The sequence below is a fragment of the Boleophthalmus pectinirostris genome, unplaced genomic scaffold, assembly GCF_026225935.1.
Source record: "Boleophthalmus pectinirostris isolate CB_2022bp ecotype Guang Dong unplaced genomic scaffold, ASM2622593v1 HiC_scaffold_18, whole genome shotgun sequence".
Classification (NCBI taxonomy): domain Eukaryota; kingdom Metazoa; phylum Chordata; class Actinopteri; order Gobiiformes; family Gobiidae; genus Boleophthalmus; species Boleophthalmus pectinirostris.
Window position 1 is genome coordinate 3535408 of NW_026571133.1, and position 24597 is coordinate 3560004.

At 39.9% G+C, this 24597-nt stretch overlaps 1 protein-coding gene across 1 annotated transcript in view; it reads right to left on the reverse strand.

The window, feature by feature from the left end:
- Positions 1 to 679: 679 nt before the first annotated feature.
- Positions 680 to 24597, reverse strand: part of LOC110165438 (ELKS/Rab6-interacting/CAST family member 1-like) — a 467498-nt gene continuing 443580 nt past the window's right edge. The window contains exon 23 of the mRNA XM_055153860.1: positions 680 to 6347. Within this exon, the coding sequence (XP_055009835.1) occupies positions 6210 to 6347 (138 nt within the window). The 3' untranslated portion in view covers positions 680 to 6209. The remainder of the gene's footprint in view (positions 6348 to 24597) is intronic.

Genomic DNA, 24597 nt, shown 5'->3' on the forward strand with positions numbered 1-24597 from the left:
AATTTAAAACCAACAGTCTCGACGAAATAAAAGCAGTGATATAAACGTACGTAATATTTTACAAAGCACAGTTTAAAACGCAGTCAGGTTCGATTAGGCCACTCTCAAAAATGAAAGCGCGAAAGTTAAAGAACGCAGTTGAGTTTTTAGTGTGTTACGTGAAGAAACGGACAGACTAGACCTAAAAAAAGAAAGAAATGTTTTATGTTTTTGACCTGATAAAACACTGCAAATTTATTTTTTTAAACAATCTGCTGAGCTTTCTTTCCTCTAGAACAATTTCCTCTTTCGTGAACAATCAAAAAGAAAAATCTCTGCAGTGTATTGTAGTTAAAGGTGCATTGTGTAACTTTTCTGGTGGAGGGTCCGTCAGATTCTTTTCTCCGGGAAGACAGTGCGGTGTTAAACTTTTCTATCTTCACAGAGACCAAGCCAGAGCAAGTTACAGGTCAGATCTGTGGAGAGGCGACCCCGCTCACCTGTTTTTCTAGGTATGGTGTTTCCAAAGTATGATTTTAAACAGATCTTCCTTACATTTATTCAATTACAGGTGGTTTTAAAGCTCAAAAATCACTAGGAAAACAAGATTCTGACTGTGAGCGGGGTCGCCTCTCCACAGATCTGACCTGTAACTTGCTCTGGTTTGGTTTCCATGAAGATAGAAAGGTTTAATGCCGTACTGCGAAACATTCCAAACAAAGCAACAACATTTAACAAATCCTCCACAACATAAATATTCAAGATGGTTTAACATTGATTTGATTTGCTTCCAGAAGGATCACACTTTTTCAAAACTTTACAAACATGTGAGTCTGGTCATGGTCGAATCTCCCACAATTCCAATGGGTGTGATTGACAGGTGGATTAGCCAATCAGGGACACGCACGGTCCATCCGTCTCAAAACAAATACAGACGTTTATGTTGGGAAAAAAAAAAAAGAAAAGAAAAGAAAATCAGAGATGGATTTCAGCTGAATCAATAAGAGAAGCACTAGACTGTTAAAGGTGCACTGCGTAACTTTTTGGGCCGGGGTCCGTCACCTACCTGGTTCTATGGCTGTGTCTTTGCTCTGTCTGGAATGTTCCACAGTACGACTTTAAACAGATAGACCTTATATTTATTCAATTATAGGTGGTTTTACAGCTCAAAAATACCTAGAGAAACACAAATTCTGACTGTGAGCGGGATCGCCTTCCCACAGATCTGACCTGTAACTTGCTCTGGTTTGGTTTCCATGAAGATAGAAAGGTTTAATGCCGTACTGCGAAACATTCCAGACAAAGCAATAACATCTCCATGGAGGAAAAACATTTGAAGAACCCTTTACAACATACATTTTCAAGATGGTTTAACATTGTTTGATTTGGTTCCAGAAGGATCACACTTTTTCAAAACTTTACGAACACGTGAGTCTGGTCATGGTCGAATCTCCCACAATTCCAATGGGTGTGATTGACAGGTGGATTAGCCAATCAGGGACACACATGGTCCATCCGTCTCAAAACAAAAACGGCCGTTTATGAGGAAAAATAATTTCAGTAGAATCAACGAGCGAAGCACTAGACTCGGTTAAAGGTGCACTGCGTAACTTTTTGGTTTGGGGGTCCATCACCTGCGTGTTTCTATGTGGACATGTCATTGCTCTGCCTGGAATGTTCCACAGTACGACTTTAAACAGACAGACCTTATATTTATTCAATTATAGGTGGTTTTATAGCTCAAAAATACCTAGAGAAACAGACATTCTGACTGTGAGCGGGATCGCCTTCCCACAGATCTGACCTGTAACTTCGTCCGGTTTGGTCTCCATGAAGATAGAAAGGTTTAATGCCGTACTGTGAAACATTCCAGACAAAGTAATAACATCTCCATGGAGAAAAACATTTGACAGACCCTCCACCACTTAAATATTCAAAATGGTTTTATATTGATGAGTGATTTTGTCCCAGAAGGATTCCACTTTTTCAAAACATGCGAGTTGAATCTCCCAGAATTCCGATGGGCGTGACTGACAGGTGGATTAGCCAATCAGGGACACACATGGTTCATCCGTCCCAAAACAAATACGATCGTTTATGAGGAAAAAAGAAAAGGAAAATAAAATCACCAGCGAAGTTTAGCTGAATCAATGAGTGAAGAACTAGACTTGGTTAAAGGTGCACTGCGTAACTTTTCCGGTGGAGGGTCCATTACCTGCTTGATTCAACGGATATGTCATTGCTCTGTCTGGAACGTTCCACAGTGTGACTTTAAACAGCTCTACTTTACATGTATTATTCAATTCCAGGTGGTTTTAAAGCTCAAAAATACCTAGAAAAACATGCATTCTGACTGTGATCGGGGTCGCCTCTCCACAGATCTGACCTGTAACTTGGTCTGGTCCGGACCCTCCACCAGAAAAGTTACACAATGCACCTTTAACGACAAAACTTTTAACCCCTGTGAGCCAGATACCGCTGTGTCTGAAATGAATTATTCCCATTTTGGTTCGTTTTAGTCCAAGAAGGATCACACTTTTTCAGTAATTTACGAAAATGTGAGTTGAACCTCCCAGAATTCCGATGGGCGTGACTGACAGGTGGATTAGCCAATCAGGGACACACATGGTTCATCCGTTTCAAAACAAATACGGACGTTTATGAGGAAAAAGAAAAGGAAAATAAAATCGGATTTCAGCAGAATCAATGAGCGAAGAACTAGACTCGGTTAAAGGTGCACTGCGTAACTTTTTGGTTGGTGGTCCGTCACCTGCTTGTTTCTATGGATAGCTCATTGCTCTGCCTGGAATGTTCCACAGTGTGACTTTAAACAACTCTACTTTACATTTATTGAATTACAGGTGGTTTTAAAGCTCAAAAATACCTAGAAAAACATGCATTCTGACTGTGAGCGGGGTCGCCTCTCCACAGATCTGACCTGTAGCTTGGTCTGGTTTGGTCTCCATGAAGACAGAAAGGTTTAATGCCACGCTGTGAAACATTCCAGACAAAGCAACGACATCTCCACGGGGAAAAGCATTCGACGGACGCTCCATTAAAAAAGTTACACAACGCGTTTTTAATCCGAGGCGAGAGAAGTTTGATTTTGTTTGCAGCTCCCTCGTTTCTCATGCGTCACTGGCTTCGCTCCGCGCACATCGAAATCTGATTATAATCTGATCTCTGGACGCTTAATATTATTTAAACGACGTGCAAACCGCAGAATCAGAGCCCGCGATTTGAAAGAAACTTGAGGATTTCGCTGTTTACGTTTCATTTTAATAGACTCATGACTGAGAAAAAAAAAAATAAAAAATCGGACATCCATCAGATCCGTAACCACAGCGACTGAAATAAACAAATCTGATTGGACGGCTGTGTTTGGCTCCGGCTCTAGACGTGACGGAGGGAGCGGGGACCAGACCGATATCCCCCGTCTGTATGAAAAAAATTTGCCAGGAAAGTGAAACGTCTGGAAAAGGCTGATAATTCTGTCTTTAACTCGCTTCTCTTTATGTTTTTACAGCTTAGAAATCACCGGTGTGGAAAAGAAAATATCCTCCTCACTGAAATATTGAAATAAAGCAAAAAAAAAATCGACCAAATCATAGCAGCAAATGGCGTCAAGAAATGTAAAAAGAACATGAATATATACGACCGAATAACACTGTAGTAACTATGGAAACCTTTGACCTCAGCATTACATTTTGAGTCTTTAAACGTTTGTCGAAGAAAAGACAAGATCTGCCTCTGCAACTTATAATCAGTAACATTTAAAACCCAAAAGTCCATTTACAAAAGCTCAGTAGTGAAGAAATTAGAGAAAGGAACACAACAGAAGCGTTAAAATCCTGCAAAGACCTGCAAAGTATCGGTTGAAATGGCTTGAATTCATAACGGGCTCGATTCACGTTGACCGGAAGACGTTTGGAAACATGCGGGTGACGACTTCCGGTTTTAGTTACCGACTCCGGGCTTGTGATAAAATTGTAGATTCAGAAGCAGCGTCTTCACAACCATGTCAAAGCTTTTTCTAATCGCGTCTTCGATGTCACTTACAGGCGGCTGGTTGTAACTTCGATCTGCCGAAAATAACGGAAAGCTGCAATCTTCTTTCTTTTTAATTTACTGTATTTTTCGGACTATAAGGCGCACTTAAAATCCTTTAATTTTCTCAAAAATCGACAGTGCGCCTTACGTGTTCATCCTGGTTGTGCTTACTGACCTCGAACCGATTTTATGTGGTACACGGCGCTCAAAAATATGTCAAAATGTTTTAGTACGACTTTGGTAAACTACAAAGCCGCACCGCCTGATGGATTGTGCAGTCCGTTACATTACTTGTATTTGTTGTTTCTTACCATTGTCTGTTTCCTTAACTTTACCATTGTTGGTACATTTATGTTATATTACCGAACTATAACAGTGACTCTTGTCTGCACTTGTAAATAGTTCATATAGTTTAATTCAAAATGTCTGAAAAACGCAAAATAAGCTCATTGTGTTAGATTATGAAGAGTAGGGGTGGGATTAAATAAGTTTTCTTCTTCCGACTCCTTTTTGGGCAAAATAGTAATAATAATAGTTATTAGTAGTTGTTGTTATTATTTTCATTTCTATTATGATTTCACTTATGTCATATGTTCCCATTGTATATAAATGTAAATCATTACTTGCCCAAAATAAATGCATAAAATAAAAAAATAAAAATAAACTGTCGCAGAATTATGGCGACTGTAGTCAGGAGCCTCGCGGAGAAAACACAAATTGCACTGAGTCGTGTCCTTTAGTCCGACAGAAGCTGAACCGCATCAGCAGCACAAGGAGCGAACTGTTTTTTCAGTGCTTATATTTTATGAAAATGAGTCATGTGGTTTTAAGTTTGGTTTCTGTAAAATGTAAACAAATGTGCGCAAAGCTGCATTAAACACATTATTACTCGATGTATTCAATATACATTGAGTAATAATGTAAGAAAGGAAAGTGGAGTACAGGAAATGTATGCAGAGGACCAATCACAGCCCTTATTGTCTACGTCGCTTCCCCTGCTGTCTTGAGTCATACTGAGTCGTAGTTAGAACATTTCAGAGGTGCACATCGACTGACGCAGACGCTCTTTGTAGGGGGTTCACGTTAGAGCATGGGTTCTTAACCTTTTCAATCTTGGGGCCCGACTTTTTCTGAACAAGCTGACCTGGGGCCCTATCTCATATTAAATGCATTATTTTGTACTGGTTGTGGGGCCCCCAAGGAGATGTTTCTTGGCCCTACTTTGGGCCCTGGCCCTATGGCTAAGAATCACTGCGTTAGAGCCCTGCACCTGCGGGACCCGACGCAAAACAGTGCGGCGCAGGACATATTTTGAAAGCTCATTGCAGGCGTGGGCAGGTGGGACGATAAACTGCAGTCCCACAAACTAAATATGAGAGTAAAGTAACATTCATAAGATTCATGTTTGCCTATCATACATCATTTGTGCTGGAATATTTTATTTGGCATTAATAAAAACATTCTAAGCAGCCTAAGCTTGACGTGAAAACTGGACGTGGTCTAATCTTGCGCACATTTTAGACAATTCCTTTCCGTTTCTCTGTGTTTAGATCTTAAGAAAGCGAACGTCCTCATCTTGCGGGATTTGCGGGCGGGAGCGAGACAAAATATTGTAAATGCTGACGGGAGCAGGACTTAAAATTACAATTCCTTGCGGGAGTGGGACTGCACAGTGTGAGTGCGGGCAGGAGTGGTCCCGCGCAAACCTCTAGTTCACATCGACACAAACGATTTGACGCTGGACCGTAAATTGGGCTTTATTTCCGTCTGAGGGGAGGAGTTAACTACACTGAGACTAACACACCCGAGGACTTTACTGTGAGAAGTATCTGTTATTAGTGAAGTCCACTGAACTATTTTAAAAATTAAAGTCTTTTCTTTTATTTTTATCTACCTTATTTTTTATGCATGCCTGATTTTTTTTTTTATTACAGCTTATATTATGATTCTGTTTATTCTTCTTAGTTGTTAATTCTGTTCTCTGGCAATAAAACTACTTAAAACTTAAATCAATTTAAATTCTAATCAAGATTAAAACCAAATTCAAGCCATTTCAACCAATAAACCAGGTGTTTTTCGTGGTGCAGTGAAGCGGCGAGTGTCCAGGCTGGGTCAGATATTTGGTTGGGGGGTCAGTTGTTTTTTTCGGGTCAAATGTCCGTGGGCGCCCGGTGTTTGGGTCAGCTGCTGTCCTCCAGAGCGTTCACCACCTGCTCCAGGATGTCGGGGCAGCGGTCGGCGATCTGCTGCAGGACCTGGTTGGCGTACTCCTGTAGCTCCGCCCCCTCCCGCTCACAGAGGGCTAACTCCGCCTCCAGCTGGAAACACAAAGAAAAAATAAACACGTCAGGAATGTTACGTATGATTTAGTTTAGTTTAGTTTAGATTGGGTCCACAAGAACGAAGAAAGACGAGATTTTAACAAGGATGTAACGATATCCAAATCTCACGGTACGATATTTATTGCGATATTTTGCTGATATAATTGTAGATGTGACACTTTTTTGCTTTTAAAATACCTTGGACAAGATTTTGGTGTGAATTATTTCCATCATAATCCCAAAAATTCAAGTAAAAAACATATTTCTTCATGTTGTCTGAGCTGAAATGAATCATGGGACATGTAGTTCTTTATGTGTATAAGATGTTGCTGCTATAAAACCATGGATTTAAGCAAAGAGACTTGTAATTGAATATATTGTGATGATCCATGATATTATTGTGAGACTTTGGACGATACGATATCACGATATTTCGTTTACTGTTAGATCCCTAGATTTTAATATCATTTTGAATATATAAATACATTTCTTGATTCAGTGTCCAAATTTTGACCTCACAATTTAAAATAAAATTAGATTTCATATTTTTGTTTCCTGCTTTTTGGAACTGTAAGAGACATAACTCACCAACCTGTAACCCGTTTTTGTTCAATCCAAATGTATTGTAAAGTAAAATAAGTAATACTTCTTTTTCTTATTCTTTTCTGACATTTTGATTTGATTTAAAGGTTCTACATTAGGCAAAAGTGACTCTTATAACAGGGATGTAACGATATCCAAATGTCATGATATGATATTGTCATGATATGCATCTCATTTTTTCGATTTTGTGTTTAAATGAAGAATGGAAAAAACGGATAATGGACGTGTCCCGTTTACGTGACTTAAAATTTGATGCCGGACTGAAACAGGACTGAACTGTTTTCAGTCCTGGTCTTGGTCCCGGTCTGGTCCCGGTCTCAGCCCCAGTCTCAGTCCCGAACCTGGTATAGTCCTGGTTCAGTCTGTATGCGGCGCAAAAGTCCGGCATCACAGTTTAAGTCACGTAAACGGGAAACGGCCATTATCTGTTTTTTCCATTATTCATTTAAACACAAAATCGAAAACTGAAAAAAATTAATCATTTTTCCATTTTTTCATTTTGGTGTTGGAGACAAATAATGAAGAAAGTACTTGTTTTATCTTCTAAGCTGCTTTAAAACCATGTTGTTACCTGTTCAAGAACAGACCTGGACTTGTATTTTGTTTCATTCACATGTTTGAGAAACTCTTTATTATTAGTCAATCTCCACAGCTCTAAATGCTCTGTTCCACATTGTGATATCGAGAAGAAGTAGTTTTCATGTTAACAGCTCCTTTTACCTTTCGTTCACTGAAGACCCAGGTCGAAAATCATCCAAATGATTCTAGTGAAGGTGTATGGAGTTTAAAAACACAGTGGAGCACTTCTTGTATTACAGCATTACATCACAAGGCGCAACAAGTGTTTTCAGTTTGAGAGAAGAAGTCATTTTAAACACGCGGGGTTTGTTTGACATGTGTTTGGTCCAGATAACAAAACGGAATATCAAAATGTGATGATGATTATTTTAATAGTCGGGATTATTTTGATTCTTCTTCGCTGCACATTTGAGCGGAGGATTATAATTGTCTGTTATGGCAAAAGGAGGAATTGGAAAAAGAGCAGACGGAGCAGCGGCCGCGTCCAAACTCAGCGGAGGAGGAGGAGGAGGAGGAGGAGGAGGAGATGGGGCCTGACCACTTCACCTCACACGCTGGAGTCTTAGAGCTTTTCACTCTCCAGGCTCCATTAGAAACAGACCTCGAGGAACTAACGCCTGTAACTGACAAACACGACGTACTCTACAATTCTGCACGTAAAATAGAGCAAAAATGGGCGTAATAATGCTTCTTGTTTGAAAACTTGAATAATTTGCTCAAGAAAATTGGAAAAATTCTAATAATAATTGTGGTTTAAACTTAATTTTTAGTCTTAAAAAAGAGAAAAACAGAGCCACTTCATTGCAAACTTTGGTCCAAACATATCCTCAAAGGGACAGTCCAGAATTTTGGACATAGGACCTCATTTCCTCGTGAGCCAGAGTGTTGGAGACGTGCGGAGACATTTTTATAAATATTCCATCCAGTCCTTGTATCTGTAGCGGTTCATCCTCGGTGTCACTTCGGAACAACACCGGAGGTAAACAGAGCGCCGCTTCCTCTTCTGCGTAGCTGTCGTCAGATTCGGCATCAGTTCCAGAATTATTCCGGCCTTTCTGAATCCCGACAGGATGTTTTCGGTGTCACTGGAGTCCAGGTTTTGTCCATCCATCCAAAGACTTCCAGGAAAGTTTCGTGGTGCGTCCTCCCGGTTCTCCGTGAAGCTGTGTTCTCCATCCCAGCTTTCCTTTCTGCCAGTCCCTCACAAGTTTCTCGTTCACTCCGAACTTTCTTTCTGCTGCTCGATTACCGGTTTCGGCTGCATATTTTACTACAGAGGCTCTTTCTGCAGGAGACATGTGCAGTAGAGCACACAGTGACAGTGGTTCAGGAGTAAGTAAGTAAGTCTTTATTTATATAGCGCTTTTCACAGACATTTTTTGTCCCCAAAGACGCTTTACAGACACTTTTATTATTCAGCATTATTCATTCACTCTATACCTGGTGATGGAAAGTTACTATTGTAGCCACAGCTGCCCTGGGGCACAGTGACAGAAGCGCGGCTGCCATCGGTCCCTCCGACCACCACCATCACTCACACACACCACTTTCATACTAGACAATGTGGGTGAAGTGTCTTGCCTAAGGACACAATGATTGAACTGATCGTATTTAACTGACCTTGACCATCAACTGTTCATGGACCTGGAGCATGTTTTGGGTGGAGTAATAGAAGCAGCAGATACTGACACACAAGACTAGAACCTCTCGACGCTTCAGTGTGAAAATTTGAATATATAAGTCACACTGAAGTATAATTTGCAGGAAACACCCAAACCATTAAAAAAAGAGCGATTTATAGTCTGTGGTGGATCCCTCTGCCACCACTCCATAGTGTCAGTATTATTTAATTTTCATTATTATTTACATTAAGTTAATTACACTACACATAATTTAATTCCGTTATTTAGACTTATGTTATAATTTGAGTGCACGCATTTTAGTTAATATAAGTCTAATTTACTTACACTTGTTCTTTTTTGTTTTTTTTGAGCACCGGACGGAGGGCGGACCCTGGGAGAGACCATCAGGACTCAGCAAAGGGGGGGAGCACTATTTAGTTTGTTTTACTAAGTTAATTTGTTTAGTTTGTGTTAAGGTCACGTTATTATCACTTATTATTTTCTGTATTATAATTATTTGCTTTTTTGTTTACTTTGATTAAGTTATTGGTTTAGTTAGTTAATTAGTGTAATTCCTCCCTCTTGTGTTTAGCTTTAGTTGGTCCTCAGGTATTTAAACACACCTGTTCCTTTGTCTGGTTGGGTTAGTTTTGTTCTGTTCAGTTTGATTTTGAGTTACCCCAGTTGGGCCCAGCTTTTTTGTTAATAATTTGCCTAATTTGAGCCTTTGTTAAATTATATCTTTTTTGGCTTTATTAAACTTATTTTTATACCTTGTCTTTGCCTTTCTGTTTGGTCCACTACATAGTCCAAAAAATACAGTAAATGTCTGTATTGATAGAATGTTTGAACCTTGCATTGCATGAAACGTTGCATGTGATATCAGTCCACTATGTCTCTCATTTCTCTCAGACGTAAATCAAATGCTTTTAAAATCCCTACAGATTACACACACAAAATGTAGTTTGTAACATTAATCCATTAAATTACTTAAAGTGAGTAACGTAATCTGAATACTTTGGATTACTTGATATTGTCGTGCTTTTTAAAACTACATGAATGTAACAACCACATCCTGAAAATTCATGTTTGTTTTCTTCAAATTGTCTGTTGAGCCCAAGTCTCCATGAACAGACTTTTGTTTTACTGTAAAGAAACAAAGACGAGGATTTTAACATAAGATGTTTTGTTTTATCTGCTAAAAGAAAATAAAAAGTCCAGTCTTTACTTAAACATATTGAAATATTTTTGATAGAGAAATGATTTTTATATGAGATCACTGCTGCCTTAACTTATGTCCATCTTATTGTCATATTGTTTAAACCTGGGTTAGTTCTGGTTTAGACCTAGTTTTAGTCCTGAATTTAGTCCTGGTTTAGACTTAGTTTTAGTCCTAGTTTTAGTCCTGAATTTAGTCCTGGTTTAGTCCTGGTTTAGTCCTAGTTTTAGTCCTGAATTTAGTCCTGGTTTTAGACCTGGTTTAGACCTAGTTTTAGTCCTGATTTTAGTCCTAGTTTTAGTCCTGGTTTTAGTCCTGAATTTAGTCCTGGTTTAGTCCTGGTTTAGACCTAGTTTTAGTCCTGGTTTTAGTCCTGGTTTAGTCCTAATTTTAGTCCTAGTTTTAGTCCTGGTTTTAGTTATGGTTTAGTCCTGGTTTAGACCTGGTTTAGACCTAGTTTTAGTCCTAGTTTTAGTCCTGATTTTAGTCCTAGTTTTAGTCCTAATTTTAGTCCTGGTTTAGTCCTGGTTTTAGTCCTAGTTTTAGACCTAGTTTTAGTCCTGATTTTAGTCCTGGTTTAGTCCTGATTTTAGTCCTGGTTTAGTCCTGGTTTTAGTCCTAGTTTTAGACCTGATTTTAGTCCTGGTTTAGTCCTGATTTTAGTCCTGGTTTAGTCCTGATTTTAGTCCTGATTTTAGTCCTGGTTTTAGTCCTGGTTTAGAGTCCTGATTTAGTCCTTTTAGTCCTGAGTTTTAGTCCTAGTCCTTTAGTCCTGTTTTTAGTCCTAGTCCTGGTTTAGCCTGGTCCTGAAGTCCTGTGTGAAAAGTAAAAATCCTGAAGTCCAATCCTGAAAAAACTGTCAAAAATCCCTCTGTGTAATCCATTTATTTCAACAAAGTAACTGTAATCCAATTCCCACTCACTGAAACAGTAACTGTAACTGAATACAGTTACTCATAATTTGTACTCTGATTACTTAACTCCGGTACATGTAATCTGTTACTCCCCGACACTGGTCATTATTCTATGGACACAGACATTTACATGGACAGTCTGGTGTAATAATAGTTTAGTTTCGGGTGTTTTGTGGAGTAAAACGACCAGCACCATCGACCTCCGCAAACACAAGGACTGGACGGAATATTTTAAAAAGTGTCTCCGCACGTCTCCAACACTCTGACTCACGAGGAAATGAGCTCCTATGTCCAAAATTCCGGACTGTCCGTTTTAGAATTTATTACATGAAAAAACTGGTTTGAGTCCAGTGAGACGGACATGTGTCTGTCTCATTTCATCAACCCCAAAATCTCAACGGTTCACTGCACAAAAACATCTGAAGACAGTTGGATCTCAAGCTCAGCCTCCATGACCGTAAACTGGATCATCTCAAGTGTAATAATATTAGTTAAAGGGTCTATATTATGTGATTTTCCGAAATGTTATCATGTCGTTTCCTCGTCACAAACAGAGCTGGAGTTGTGTTTTGTTTCATTCACACGTTTAACACACAAACCCACTGAAACACTGAATATTACAAAAAAAGACCGTATTTTTTTACAAGAGGCTGATATAATTGTAGATAGGAAACTTTTTTTGCTTTTAAAATACCTTGACAAGATTTTGGTGTGAATTATTTTCGTCATAAACCCAAGAATTCAAGTTAAAAAACATATTTCTTCATGTTGTCTGCGCTGAAATGAATCATGGGAGATGTAGTTTCCAATGTTTATAAGCTGTTGCTGCTATAAAACCATGTATTTAAACAAATAAACTTGTGATTCGATATATTATGACAGTCCACGATATTATTGTGAGACTTTTAACGACACGATATAACGATATTTCGGTTATTCTTGCATCCCTGGTTTTTAATATAATTTTGATAATATAAATACATATAAATACATTTCTAGTTTTTGGATTTCAAGTTTTTGTTTCCATTCTAGTCCTGCTTTTTGGAACTGTTAAAGAGACGTAACTCACCAACCTGTAACCTGTTTTTGTTCAGTCCAAATGTAGTGTAAAATAAAATAATTCAGACTTTATTCTTTTTTTAACATTTTGATTTGATTTAAAGGTCCTACATGATGCAAAAGTGACTCTTATTATTATTTTTTTATTATTATTATTATTATTATGTTTATTTATTTCGGACAGTAATACATAGAACATAAATTAAAAAACAAAAAACTAAATAATTAAAAAAAAGACAAAAACGTAAATACATAGATATTACACAAAAAGTAACTATTTCTATTCTATAATAACAGGCAAAATAAATGTTACGCAGAATTTTCCTTGTGTCCGAAAAAGGAGTGGGAGGAAGTAAATACTTATTTAACCCCACCCCTTTTTTCTACATATATTATAAACTTTAAGTCATGTTGGAAAGTTGTTACCTCTTCAAAAACAGACCTGGAGCTGTATTTTGTTTCATTCACATGCGTTTTTTATTTATTTATTTATGTATTTATTTATTTATAAGGGAAGCCCCTTGAGATGTAGCATCTCGTTTGCGAGGGGGTCCTAACGCATTTTTTATTTATTTATTTAATAGGGACAGTGCATATTAATGAACATCTACAACATTGCAGTGTAAATATGCCAGATTATAGTAAGACTGCTCATATTCATCTGTCGTCCCGAGGCAGGTAACACCACAAATTTAAACAAAACAAAAACAAGTAACAAATCTATACTAAAAGTGTCCACAAGTCTGTTTTTTCTTTAGCCGCTCTTTTAAATAGGACTTGAAGGTGGCAAGAGTTGAAGTTTCTCTTATTGATAGTGACAGACTGTTCCAACATTTTGTGCCTCTGACTGAGACACACTTTGTCTGAATGTGGAGCGTCTGTGTGGACGTCACAGTTCCCCCGGGCTGTGGCTCTAGTTCCCATCCCACTCACAGTCTTTACTTTAATAAAATCCTGTAATGGAGGAGGGGCAAGTCCATGCAAAACTTTATAGACAAAACATCCATATTTAAAACCAATAAAATGATTAAAATCAAGCAAATTACACTTGTCTAAAATAGTGCAGTGGTGAAATGAGAGTGGTTTCTTGCCCAATATTTTTATGGCTTTTTAAAAAAGTGATTCGATGGGTTTGAGTGTTGTGCAGCAGCGAGTGACCGTGTGGTTCTGCAGTCGTCTATATGAAACAGAATCATGGAGTGTAAAAACATTCGTGCCGCATATAAAGTCATAAAAGGTCTTACTTGTCTAAAATTCACTAAGTTAAAATTAACAGTTTTTTAAGGGGCTTAATGTGTTTCTTAAATGTCAATGTCGGGTCCAACGTCAGTCCCGGGTATTTAAACTCTTTGACGAGGCTGAGTTCCACGCCGTCCAGAAAGACATTGGACCGCTTTTTTTTTTGCTGAACATCATGCAGACAGTTTTCTTTATGTTGAGTTGCAAGCATGAGTTCTTGACCCAATTTTTGGACATGAGTTAATGCGTTACATGCTGATGTTACGCATGAACAAAAGCTGCATTTACAGAAGAGAAAGAAAAAAAACCAAATCAAAACAGAACAAAAGACAAACAGACTGAAGACAACATTCACACAACACACAGACAGCGTTCATACTTTACAATCCAAGATCCTAAGATATCAGTACATCTCTCTGAATTTTATCATCACCACACCTATATTTGTAAATTAATGAAAAAAAAAAAAGCAACTCTATGTACAACAGAAAGTACATAGAGCAAAATTTATGTATTTTTATCGAAAACAGGAGCAGGATGTTTGTAAGTATCTGAAGATTGACGCCTTAAAGGTTGTATAGAGGATTTTTTAAGGAAAGTGAAATACAGCGACCGTCCTTTTTCCAAATGTTGTGCATGTGTGACACCACAGAAATATTCTAGCGACCGACGAAGGACTGAGACGGGGACCAGAACAACCCCTTCATCTGCTTCAGTCGCACAATGTGAGGAAGCGACAGTTTGGAAAAGCCTCTAAGAACCGCTGCATAAACCACGTAATCCCCGCGCGCCGACGACTCAGTTACACTAGAAACGTAGGGAGTTTGACCGACAACCTAACAGCCAATAGAAAATGAGGCAGCCTCGTTTTCTATTGGCTGATGTTTCTCTGGCCTCAACACGTCCACAGTTGATGGATTTTCATTCTTTTTTTTTGTCATCATAATTCCAAGGCTGCTGCATCTCTGTTATGGTATTTTAAACTTTCAATGAGTGCGTATACATGCACATCAATAACCCGGTTATGATCGGGTTTTTTGAGTATCCCGGTTTCTTCATGGTGCATGTTTACGCAGTAACCCGGTTTCAGTAACCCGGTTATGGCAGTATCCCGGTTATTAGAAACCGGGTTACTGTAGCTGGGTTATTCCGATAGTAACCGGGATAATGTGGCATGTAAACGCAGTACCCCGGTTACTGCAACATAAAGTTGAGTCACATGCGTCCAAAAGACACTTTCCAGCCTCTCAACACAACAGTAGTGACATAAATAAATTGACCAACATAAATAAAGTGACCAAACGAGTGAAATGACTGTAAAATTACGAGCTGCGCTAAACCTGCACACGTACAATCTGCACTCGTACAATCTGCACTCGTGTGACGCTGAAAAGCTAAAACATGAACTATCTCCTATACTCTATATGCACGGAACACACTTACCATCATTAGCGCCTCTTCTGTCACAGAAATAACACACATAATCCACAGAGTCGTGTCATTTAGTCCAAAAGAAACTGATCACATCAGCGGCGCAAGGAGCGAGTTGTTTTTATCGCCGCTAACAGTTTATGCTAATTAGCCAAACGGTCTTAAGTTTCGTTTCTGTAAAACGTAAACAAATGTGATCACAGCTGAATTATCTGATCAAACGGGCTGATGTGTCTATAGTGTTTATGGTTTATATGTTGTAAAGTTGAGTTTATTTATGCAGAAGATTTTAATGAAGAATCTGCACAGTGGATTGTGGTTGATCTCGTAGCTCCTTAGCTTCTTATGCTAAAGGAGCTCACGGTTTGTATTTTTCCTGGTTTATGAAATTGATTTAAGTTAATTTTTGCGCCTGCGCATTTGTAAGATTATGTCAAGAAACCGGGATACTCCATTTGATCATGTATACGCGGATATGAGTGTCCCGGTTTCTCAGTGCGCATGTAAACGCAGTAACCCGAATACTGACATAACCGGGATATGGCTAATAACCGGGTTATTGATGTGCATGTATACACACTCTATGACAATTTGAAACAAAACAAAACAAATCCTCCATACAACCTTTAAACTGGTGGATTGATGTAACTGATCGAATTGAGGAGGGTGAAGTTGTTCCATTCATTTGCAGCTTCGAAGTTTTATTTTTATTTTATTATTATAATAGGAACATTAAAAAGTAATTGTTCAGTGTGACGTAAACGATATGCTGATCTAAATGGAATCAAAAAGTATTTAACGCACAAACCCAATGAAACACCGAATATTACAAAAAAAACACAATATTTTCTACAATTTCTACGGTTAAAAACACGACTTCTGAGCCTGCATGTGCCCTGACGCTCACATGGACTCAGGAAATGCGGTCTCGTATTTTTTAATGTCTGAGTCGTTAAATTAAACTACAGGTTTTAATGCCACAGAAAACACAGACATAAAGATAAGATAATGTGGCGATGGTGGACGGATAACGCCGAGTCTGACTCACACAACCTTGACCCGCGGCAGACGGGAGAGAAAAGACACAGAGATAGAGAAGAGAAGAGGAGAGGTTGGAATGGTAAATATATGAGGCATTACGTGTGTGAAAATGTAATCTACTGAATTAAAGTACTTTACAATGAAACACAAATGAACACAATGAAAACGTTTTACCAAAATTCCTTGGGGCTGGAATAAAAACTGAAGGCACTGAGCTCTGTGACACACGTTAGACTTTAGTTTCAGCTCTAGTTTTCAGCTTTTTAGCACAAACTGACCTGTAACCAGTGTTGGGAAGGTGACTTTTAAAATGTATTCCCCTACAGATTACAGATTACACACCCCAAAATGTAGTTTTTTTAACGTAATCCATGAAATTACTTAAAGTGAGTAACGTAATCTGAATACTTTGGATTACTTGATTTGGTGTAGAGAAGCAAAGACCAGGATATCGTAACATAAGGTATTTTGTTTGCTAAAAGAAAATAAAAAGACCAGATTTTACTGAACCAAATTAAAAATATTATTGATAGAAGAGGCACGGTCCACGCAGCAGGATTTAGTCCTGTTAAATCCTGTTTGAGACATAGTTTAGACCTGGTTTAGTCTTGGTTTAGTCTTGGTTTAGACGTGGTTTTAGACCTGGTTTAGACCTGGTTTTTAGACCTGGTTTTAGACCTGTTTTAGACCTGGTTTTAGACCTGGTTTAGACCTGGTTTAGACCTGGTTTTAGACCTGGTTTAGACCTGGTTTGGACCTGGTTTTTAGACCTGGTTTTAGACCTGGTTTTAGACCTGGTTTAGACCTGGTTTGGACCTGGTTTGACCTGGTTTTAGACCTGGTTTAGACCTGGTTTAGACCTGGTTTTAGACCTGGTTTGGACCTGGTTTTTAGACCTGGTTTTAGACCTGGTTTTAGACCTGTTTTAGACCTGGTTTTTAGACCTGGTTTTAGACCTGTTTTAGACCTGTTTTAGACCTGGTTTAGACCTGGTTTGGACCTGGTTTTTAGACCTGGTTTTAGACCTGTTTTAGACCTGGTTTGGACCTGGTTTTTAGACCTGTTATAGACCTGGTTTAGACCTGGTTTGGACCTGGTTTAGACCTGGTTTGGACCTGGTTTAGACCTGGTTTAGACCTGGTTTTAGACCTGGTTTTAGACCTGTTTTAGACCTGGTTTAGACCTGGTTTGGACCTGAGTTTTAGACCTGGTTTAGACCTGGTTTGGACCTGGTTTTAGTCCTGTTTTAGACCTGGTTTGGACCTGGTTTAGTGTCCAGCAATGAGTGGAATTACCGAGAAAAAAAAAAAAAAAGGGATTTAGCCCCAAATGTGAAAACAGGAAAATCCCTCTGTGTAATCCATTTATTTCAACAAAGTAACTGTAATCCAATTACCACTCACTGAAACAGTAACTGTAACTGAATACAGTTACTCATAATTTGTACTCTGATTACTCCAGTACATGTAATCTGTTACTCCCCAACACTGTCTGTAACTATGACATGTGAACTGATCTGTAAGTTAAATCAGTTCCTCTCAAAAACACTACAGTCAATAACCAGCAGTTTAATCCTTTTCTGTTGAACCTCAAACATGTAAACCAGAGGTCCCCAACCATTTTCCTCCGAGGAGCTACCTTTACAAAACAAAAAAAAGACAAAGAGTTAATCATTTTAGCGGCTGCAAGAAACTGAGACAATTATAAGAAAAAGGTCAAGCCTTGGGCACAGACTTGGGCTTCAGTGTGATACATGTTAATAGGCAAGTAATTAACCACATTTTGGTTATTCAGCACAATGAGAACTACTGGTAGTGTTGTGGAGTAACAGATTACATGTACCGGAGTTATGTAATCAGAGTACAAATTATGAGTAACTGTATTCAGTTACAGTTACTGTTTCAGTGAGTGGTAATTGGATTACAGTTACTTTGTTGAAATAAATGGATTACATGGCAGTATTTTCCTGTTTTCACATTTGGGGCTAAATCCCTTTTTTTTTCTCAGTAATTCCACTCATTGCCGGACACTAAACCAGGACTAAACCAGTTCTAAACCAGGTCTAAAACAGGATTTAACAGGACTAAACCAGGTCTAAAACAGGATTTAACAGGACTAAACCAGGTCTAAAACAGGATTTAACAGGACTAAACTAAACCAGGTCTAAACCAGGTCTAAACCAGGATTTAACAGGACTAAACCAGGCTGTGTCTCCTCCTCTTCTATCAGTAATATTTTTAAAGACTCGGCCTTTTCATTGTGTTTTAACAGACAGAACATCTTACGTTAACATATCTTAGTCTTTGCTTCTCTACAGCAAATCAAGTAATCCAAAGTATTCAGATTACATTACTCACCTTAAGTAACTTAATGGATTCCGTTACAAACTACATTTTGGGGTATGTAATCTGTAATCTGTAGGGGAATACATTTTAAAAGTCACCTTCTCAACACTGGCTACAGGTTGGAGACCCCTGACCTAAACAGACACCATAACCACTCGTATTGATCACAGATTTTTCAATAGGTGTTATTTAGATCCTTTTTTTTTTTTTCCCCTAAAGTTTTCAGACTTAAAACCAAGCCCTACGGTCTAAAAATGGCCGCTCATTCAAGTCAATGGGCCAGACTCAATGGCGCATGACTCCAGATTCGCCTTTAGCCCAGCGAGGTATGTCCACTGGCTCCGGGCGGATCGAGCATGTGCACTCACGCTCTTTTCTCCCGCGGGCACACGCCAATGCAACAACGGTGCAGACAACTGAAGGATTTTTGAGCTGAGAAAAAAGTTTATGACCCAAAAATAGTTAAAAATCGCCACAAAATCCAACATTTTTGAAAGTTGTAGCTGCCCTGTCAGCAGAACATGAGCAGTCTGAGAAAAATCCTTTCTCGGCCCAAACAGCAACACCCTATTCAGTTATTTTAATAGATCCATGCTTAAAACCTTGTTGGTTGTGTTCGGTAATGTTTGCATTGTGTCTCCATGGTAACTGCTGAACATCCTGCCATAGACATACATGCAAAAAATGACAAATCTTAAAAGTTAAATGCCCCGCTGAGCAAAATGTGTCCTCCCCCGGTACAGATATATTGTATAAGCAGGACCCCAGTCACACACCACAGGAACAGGCACTCAGGTGCACGAGGTCCTGCTTTGGCCATCACGTTTTTGAGTGAACTGTAATGTCTATAGGCGAGTTTCAGCTGACGTCATTGTTATTAAAAGCCCGCGTTGCATGCTGGGAAATATTTTGGTCGGAGGCAAGAAACACGGTAGCGTCAAACACAGTGCGTAACCTCGCGTATTTATCCCCGATAATGGTAAATTCCTGCTGCATTATCGGATGCACAAATAGAAGCACGGAAGAAGGAAAATGTCTTTTTCGTATTCTGAGTGAAAAGAACCACTAACGGTGAATTAAACGACTTTCAAACATCCGCAGAGCAAACGTAGAAGATCCTAACAAACCGTGGACTCCAACAAGTTCAACAACACATCGAGACTCTTGGAGGTTTTCATCTTTTCTGCTGTGAATGGCCCAGGAGTTTCCACCAAGTCATTGTGGATATCGCCCAAAGTGAATATTTGTCCAGGTAGTTGGCGATTCTGACCAGAAATTTGGTTTGTTCCACCTTTTGTCGGGGTTGAAAAGGGTGATTTGGCTCCGTCGATGCTTATGACCAATTTCTGGTCAAATGGTCTTGGGTCCTCTGCCGTTAGACTGGATAAATAACCGGGATCAATACCCTTTACGTGCTTTCTCGCTCCGTCCGTCATGTTGAATTAGTGTTTCTTGCCGCCGACCAAAATAATTCCCAGCATGCAACGCGCGCTTTTGTCAACAATGAAACTCGCCTATCGTAACGTGTCTGTGTTTGTTGTGTTGCGTCGTTGCTGTAGACGTCAAACCAGCTCTGTGTGTGCGTGAAAATGAATTTCCACTTGAGGATAAAGTGTAAAAGTCTACAGCTCTTGAGACTGATCTACCAGCTTCTAATTAGAGCCTATCTGATCATCAGGAAGTGCATGTTAGCATCATTATTAGGTTTACCGTGAGGACCAAACTCAACTCTTGTCTCGGAGATTAGGATGCTCAGAATTCATAATAACTTTAGAGGAACATCTCTGGATCACCGCAAATTGTTTTAAACGAACTAGTTCTGTTTTTCACATTTGAAGAAAATCAGGTACAGCTCCTTTAATCGGCCCAAATGCTTTCTTTTCAACATCAGAAGCAGCTAAACTCAAATTCAAAGGTTTTCTGTGTGTGAGTGTGTGTGTGTGTGTGTGTGTGAGAGAGATAGAGAGAAAGAGAGATGTGTGTTCAGATACAGATTTTACTGCAGTGGGTGAAGCTCCATTCTGGTGACGGATCTTTATCTCGGTCCTTATCAGACGAGAGCACACAAACACCTCGCACTTGTGAAATGTTCCTCACAGACAAACGCCGAGACAGCTGCTTATCACACAGGACCCTCTGACACAGAAAGAGAGAGGGAGAAAGAGAGAGAAAGAGAGAAAAAGGGTGGTAGAGAGGGAGACCGAGAGCGAGAGAAGAGAGAGAAATGTGCCTCAGACGAACAGAGAGACGGCAGCTTCGGGCAGGACCTTACGACACCGAAAGAGAGAAAAAAAGGGGGAGGGAGGGATGTCGAGGGAGATAGAGAGAGCGGTTGGAGAGAAAGAGAAGGTGGAGAGAGCGAAACTTAAAGAGAAAGCATAAACGTATGAATAAAAGGACACAGCAAACCCAAAATAAACAGAAAGCGATCATAAGGACGCTGCAAAACTCGCTTAATGTACTTTTTAATATTGCTTATTCATTATTGTTCTTATCTCTTTTAATCTCTGGGCCTCGAGGAACAAATTTCGTTCATCAAGTGTTTCTCTCGCACGCTTGAATGACAAATAAAGAACCTTGAACATTCCAGCTCCGTCGATTCTGGCTCCAAGTGACTTTACACTAACAAATAGTCGCCTGTTTCTCTTGACTGCTGCAGTGAGCCTCGTCGTTTTGGTCTTAAAATGTTCTTATTAACCCGTTCTACATGATCCTGATGTTTTTATTTCGCTGTTTTGTTAATAAATTCTGCTACTCAGCTACAAATTTGCTCCTATAACCCTTGTACGCTTCATTTGACTGGAACTGAACGCAGTGGGTGACGTCACACTCCCTTAGGCTACGACCAGACTAGAGGTCTGCGCGGGACAGAATTTTCAGTCCCGCTACCGCCCGCTCCCGCAAAGAACTGTAATTTTCTGTCCCGCTCCCGCCCGCATCTACGATATTTTGTAACGTGAACACCCGTAAGTCCCGCTGGATGGGAACCTTTGCTTTCTTAATCTCTACAAAACACAGAGAAGCGAAAGGAATTGGGCTGTGTACGGGAGGAGGCGCCGTTGAAGGTCCGGCGGCATGGTTAAGTCCTGGCTAAATCCTGCTTTAGTCCTGGTTTTAGGCCTGTTTTTAGACCTGGATTAGTCCTGGTTTAGGTCTGGTTTAGTGGTGCAACCCGCACAACTGACAACAGACGCAGCTTTGTCTCAGCAACCTGCATTCGGTTTGGCTAAATCCTGTTTTAGACCTGTTTTTAGACCTGTTTTTAGACCAGGTTTAGTTCTGGTTTAGTGGCGCAGCCCGCGCAACGTACGGAGGGACTGTCCGCGCGGCGTACGGGACGTGGAGACTGTCCGCGCGGCCATCGCGGCGTACTGTTTTGCATCGAGGCCCAGAGGAGTGCAGGGCTCTAGTTCAGACTGCAGGGCTTCATGCTCTATTTGGATTTTTTTGTGAAATCCGATGTTTTTTCGAGGTCGTTCAAATTTCCAATTAAATGCGACTTGTGTGTGACTCCAGTGTGAACATTAAACGGCCCAAAAGTGTCCCGCATGCGCGCTGGAGACACGACGACGTCAACCGCAGCGAGCGTCTCTGTGTTTACAGGAAGTTGTCCAAACATGGACGCAGCATCGAGCACCTGGAGATTTTAAAGTTCCTCTCGTACCGGAGCCAGAACATGAACAACTTATTTGTTTTACAGAGGAGATTGAGAAGGAGAAGGACGAGGCGTTATGTGTGGCAGCGGCAGCAACGTCTGTTAAAAAGGAACGTGTGGGTGCAGAGTCGCAGCCAAGAGCGGTGGGATTGAGATTTGCTTCACTGCTTCACTGACACGGAGTTCAAACACAATTTTCATATGACGAGAAGAACGTTTGTGTGCATTTGTGAGCTCCTACTTGCTTGTTGATGACTTGTAGGTGGGATGAATGTGACCTGACCTTTCAGATTGAAGTCGCATGTCAAAAGATCAGATATGTATCGGTTTTAGCAGCACATATCCAAATGGCCTGGGTCACATTTGAAAAAATCTGATCTGTTTCATTCAGACTGTCATTAAAAGATCAGATTCAGATCGCATGGGGGCGAAAAAATCAGATTTGGGTCACTTCAGGCTGCAGTCTATGGGAGAAAGAGAGTGAGAAGAGAGGTAAAGAGTGAGAAAGAAAGCGAGGGAGAGAGGGAGAAAGCGATGCGATCTGTGCTCGTGTTTTCAAACAAACCCTAAAAGAACTTGCAAGAGATCGAGACGGAGATTATGAGGCTCACAGCAGCAAACTGTAAACAAAGATATGCACAGAAAATACCTCCACAGTTCTCAGTCTGATAATCACTGCCCTGGATTCGGTCTGTTTCATAATAGGGTCATTTTCACAATAAAACGTAACACATACATCCAAAAACATCTCATATTTGGGTTTCAGAGTGACACGAGATCTAAACCAGGTCTAAAACAGGACTGCTGTAGGTCTAAACATGGGCTAAACTAGAGCTAAAATAGGACTTCGCCATAAATTAAGGTTCTATATTACGCAAAATTGACTCTTGTGAGCTCTGCGTCATGTTATAATGTTGTTTCCTCCTCAAAAACAGATCTGGAGTTGTGTTTTGTTTCATTCACACATTTGAGTAACTCTTTTATTATTTATTTTTTGAGTGTCCCCATGTGTTCTTTGAGGTTCATCAAGAACCTGAAAATCTATGTATCATTCGTTCATTCGTTTTTCAATATAAAACCAAAAATAAGAAAATGAAAAAACAACTGTTTTCTTCATTATTTGTCTCCAAAACCAAATTGAAAAAACGGATAATGATTCGTTTTTTTCAGTTTTCGATTTTGTGTTTAAATGAAGAATGGAAAAAATGGATAACGGCCCATTTTCCCGTTTACGTGACTCACGTGACTGCGATGCCGAACTTTTGCACCGCGTACAGACTGAACCAGGACTGATCCAGGTCCGGGACCAGACCGGGACCAAACCAGGACCAAAGTGGGACTGAGACCGGGACCAGACTGGGACCAGACCGAGACTGAGACCAGACCGGGACCAGAGCAGGACTGAGACCGGTAACAGCCCGGGACCAGACCTGGACCAGACTGAGACTGAGACAGGGACTGAGACCGAGAGCAAACCGGGACCAGACTGGAGGCTCAGAGCCCACGGCAGGGCCAGAGCTCGAGGCTGAGGCTCGGACCCGTGGAGGCTCGGAGTCAAAGCTCGGAAACCGCTCTGGTCCCGGTCTGGTCCCAGTTTGGTCCCGGACCTGAATCAGTCCTGGTTCAGTCTGTATGCGGTGCAAAAGTCCGGCATCGCATTCACGGAAGTCACGTAAACGGGAAACGGCCGTTATCCATTTTTTCCATTCTTCATTTAAACACAAAATCGAAAACTGAAAAAACAAATCATTATCCGTTTTTTTCGTTTTGGTTTTGGAGACAAATAATGAAGAAAACTGTTGTTTTTTCATTTTCTTATTTTTGGTTTTATATTGAAAAACGAATGAACGAATGATACACGGATTTTCATGGACCAGCTCCAGCTCGCGGGGCCTAAGACGAGACTTAAAACCAGAGGGACCAGGTTTTCTCTGAGGTCGGCCCTAAGATCTGGAAGGTTCTCCCCCCCCCACGTCCCAACAGCCTCCACAGTCGAGTGTTTTAAGTCTCATCTCAACACCTGCTTTGACTCTCTGACTTTTAACACCGCGCGAGTCGTGTGGTCCTCTGCATTTTTTGTTTATTTTTTAATTTATTTTATTGGTTTTATTTATTTATTGCTATTCTATGGTTTTGCACTTATTTCATTTTACTGGTTTTATTGTTTTAAGACTATTATGTAAGACTAGTAGCACTATTGTTGTTATTACTTATGTATTTGTGCAGCACTTTACAAACTGTGTGTTTATGAAATGTGATTATATTTCATAAACACTTATTTATTTGAGACTGGGACAGCGCATCATTTTTACATGAACCTTAACAGGAGAGATGCTTTGTACCAGGTTGTAGCACCAGTGTAAATATCCACCTGTCGTCCTTGAGCAGGTTCATTTGTTGACTGTATTTAACTGACCTTGACTATTAACTGTTCTTCCTGGAGACCTGTGTCGCACGTTTTGCTTTGGGTTTTATACAAATAAAGTTGATTGGATTGGATTTATTATTAGTCTGTCTACATCTCCAAAAGCTCAAAATAT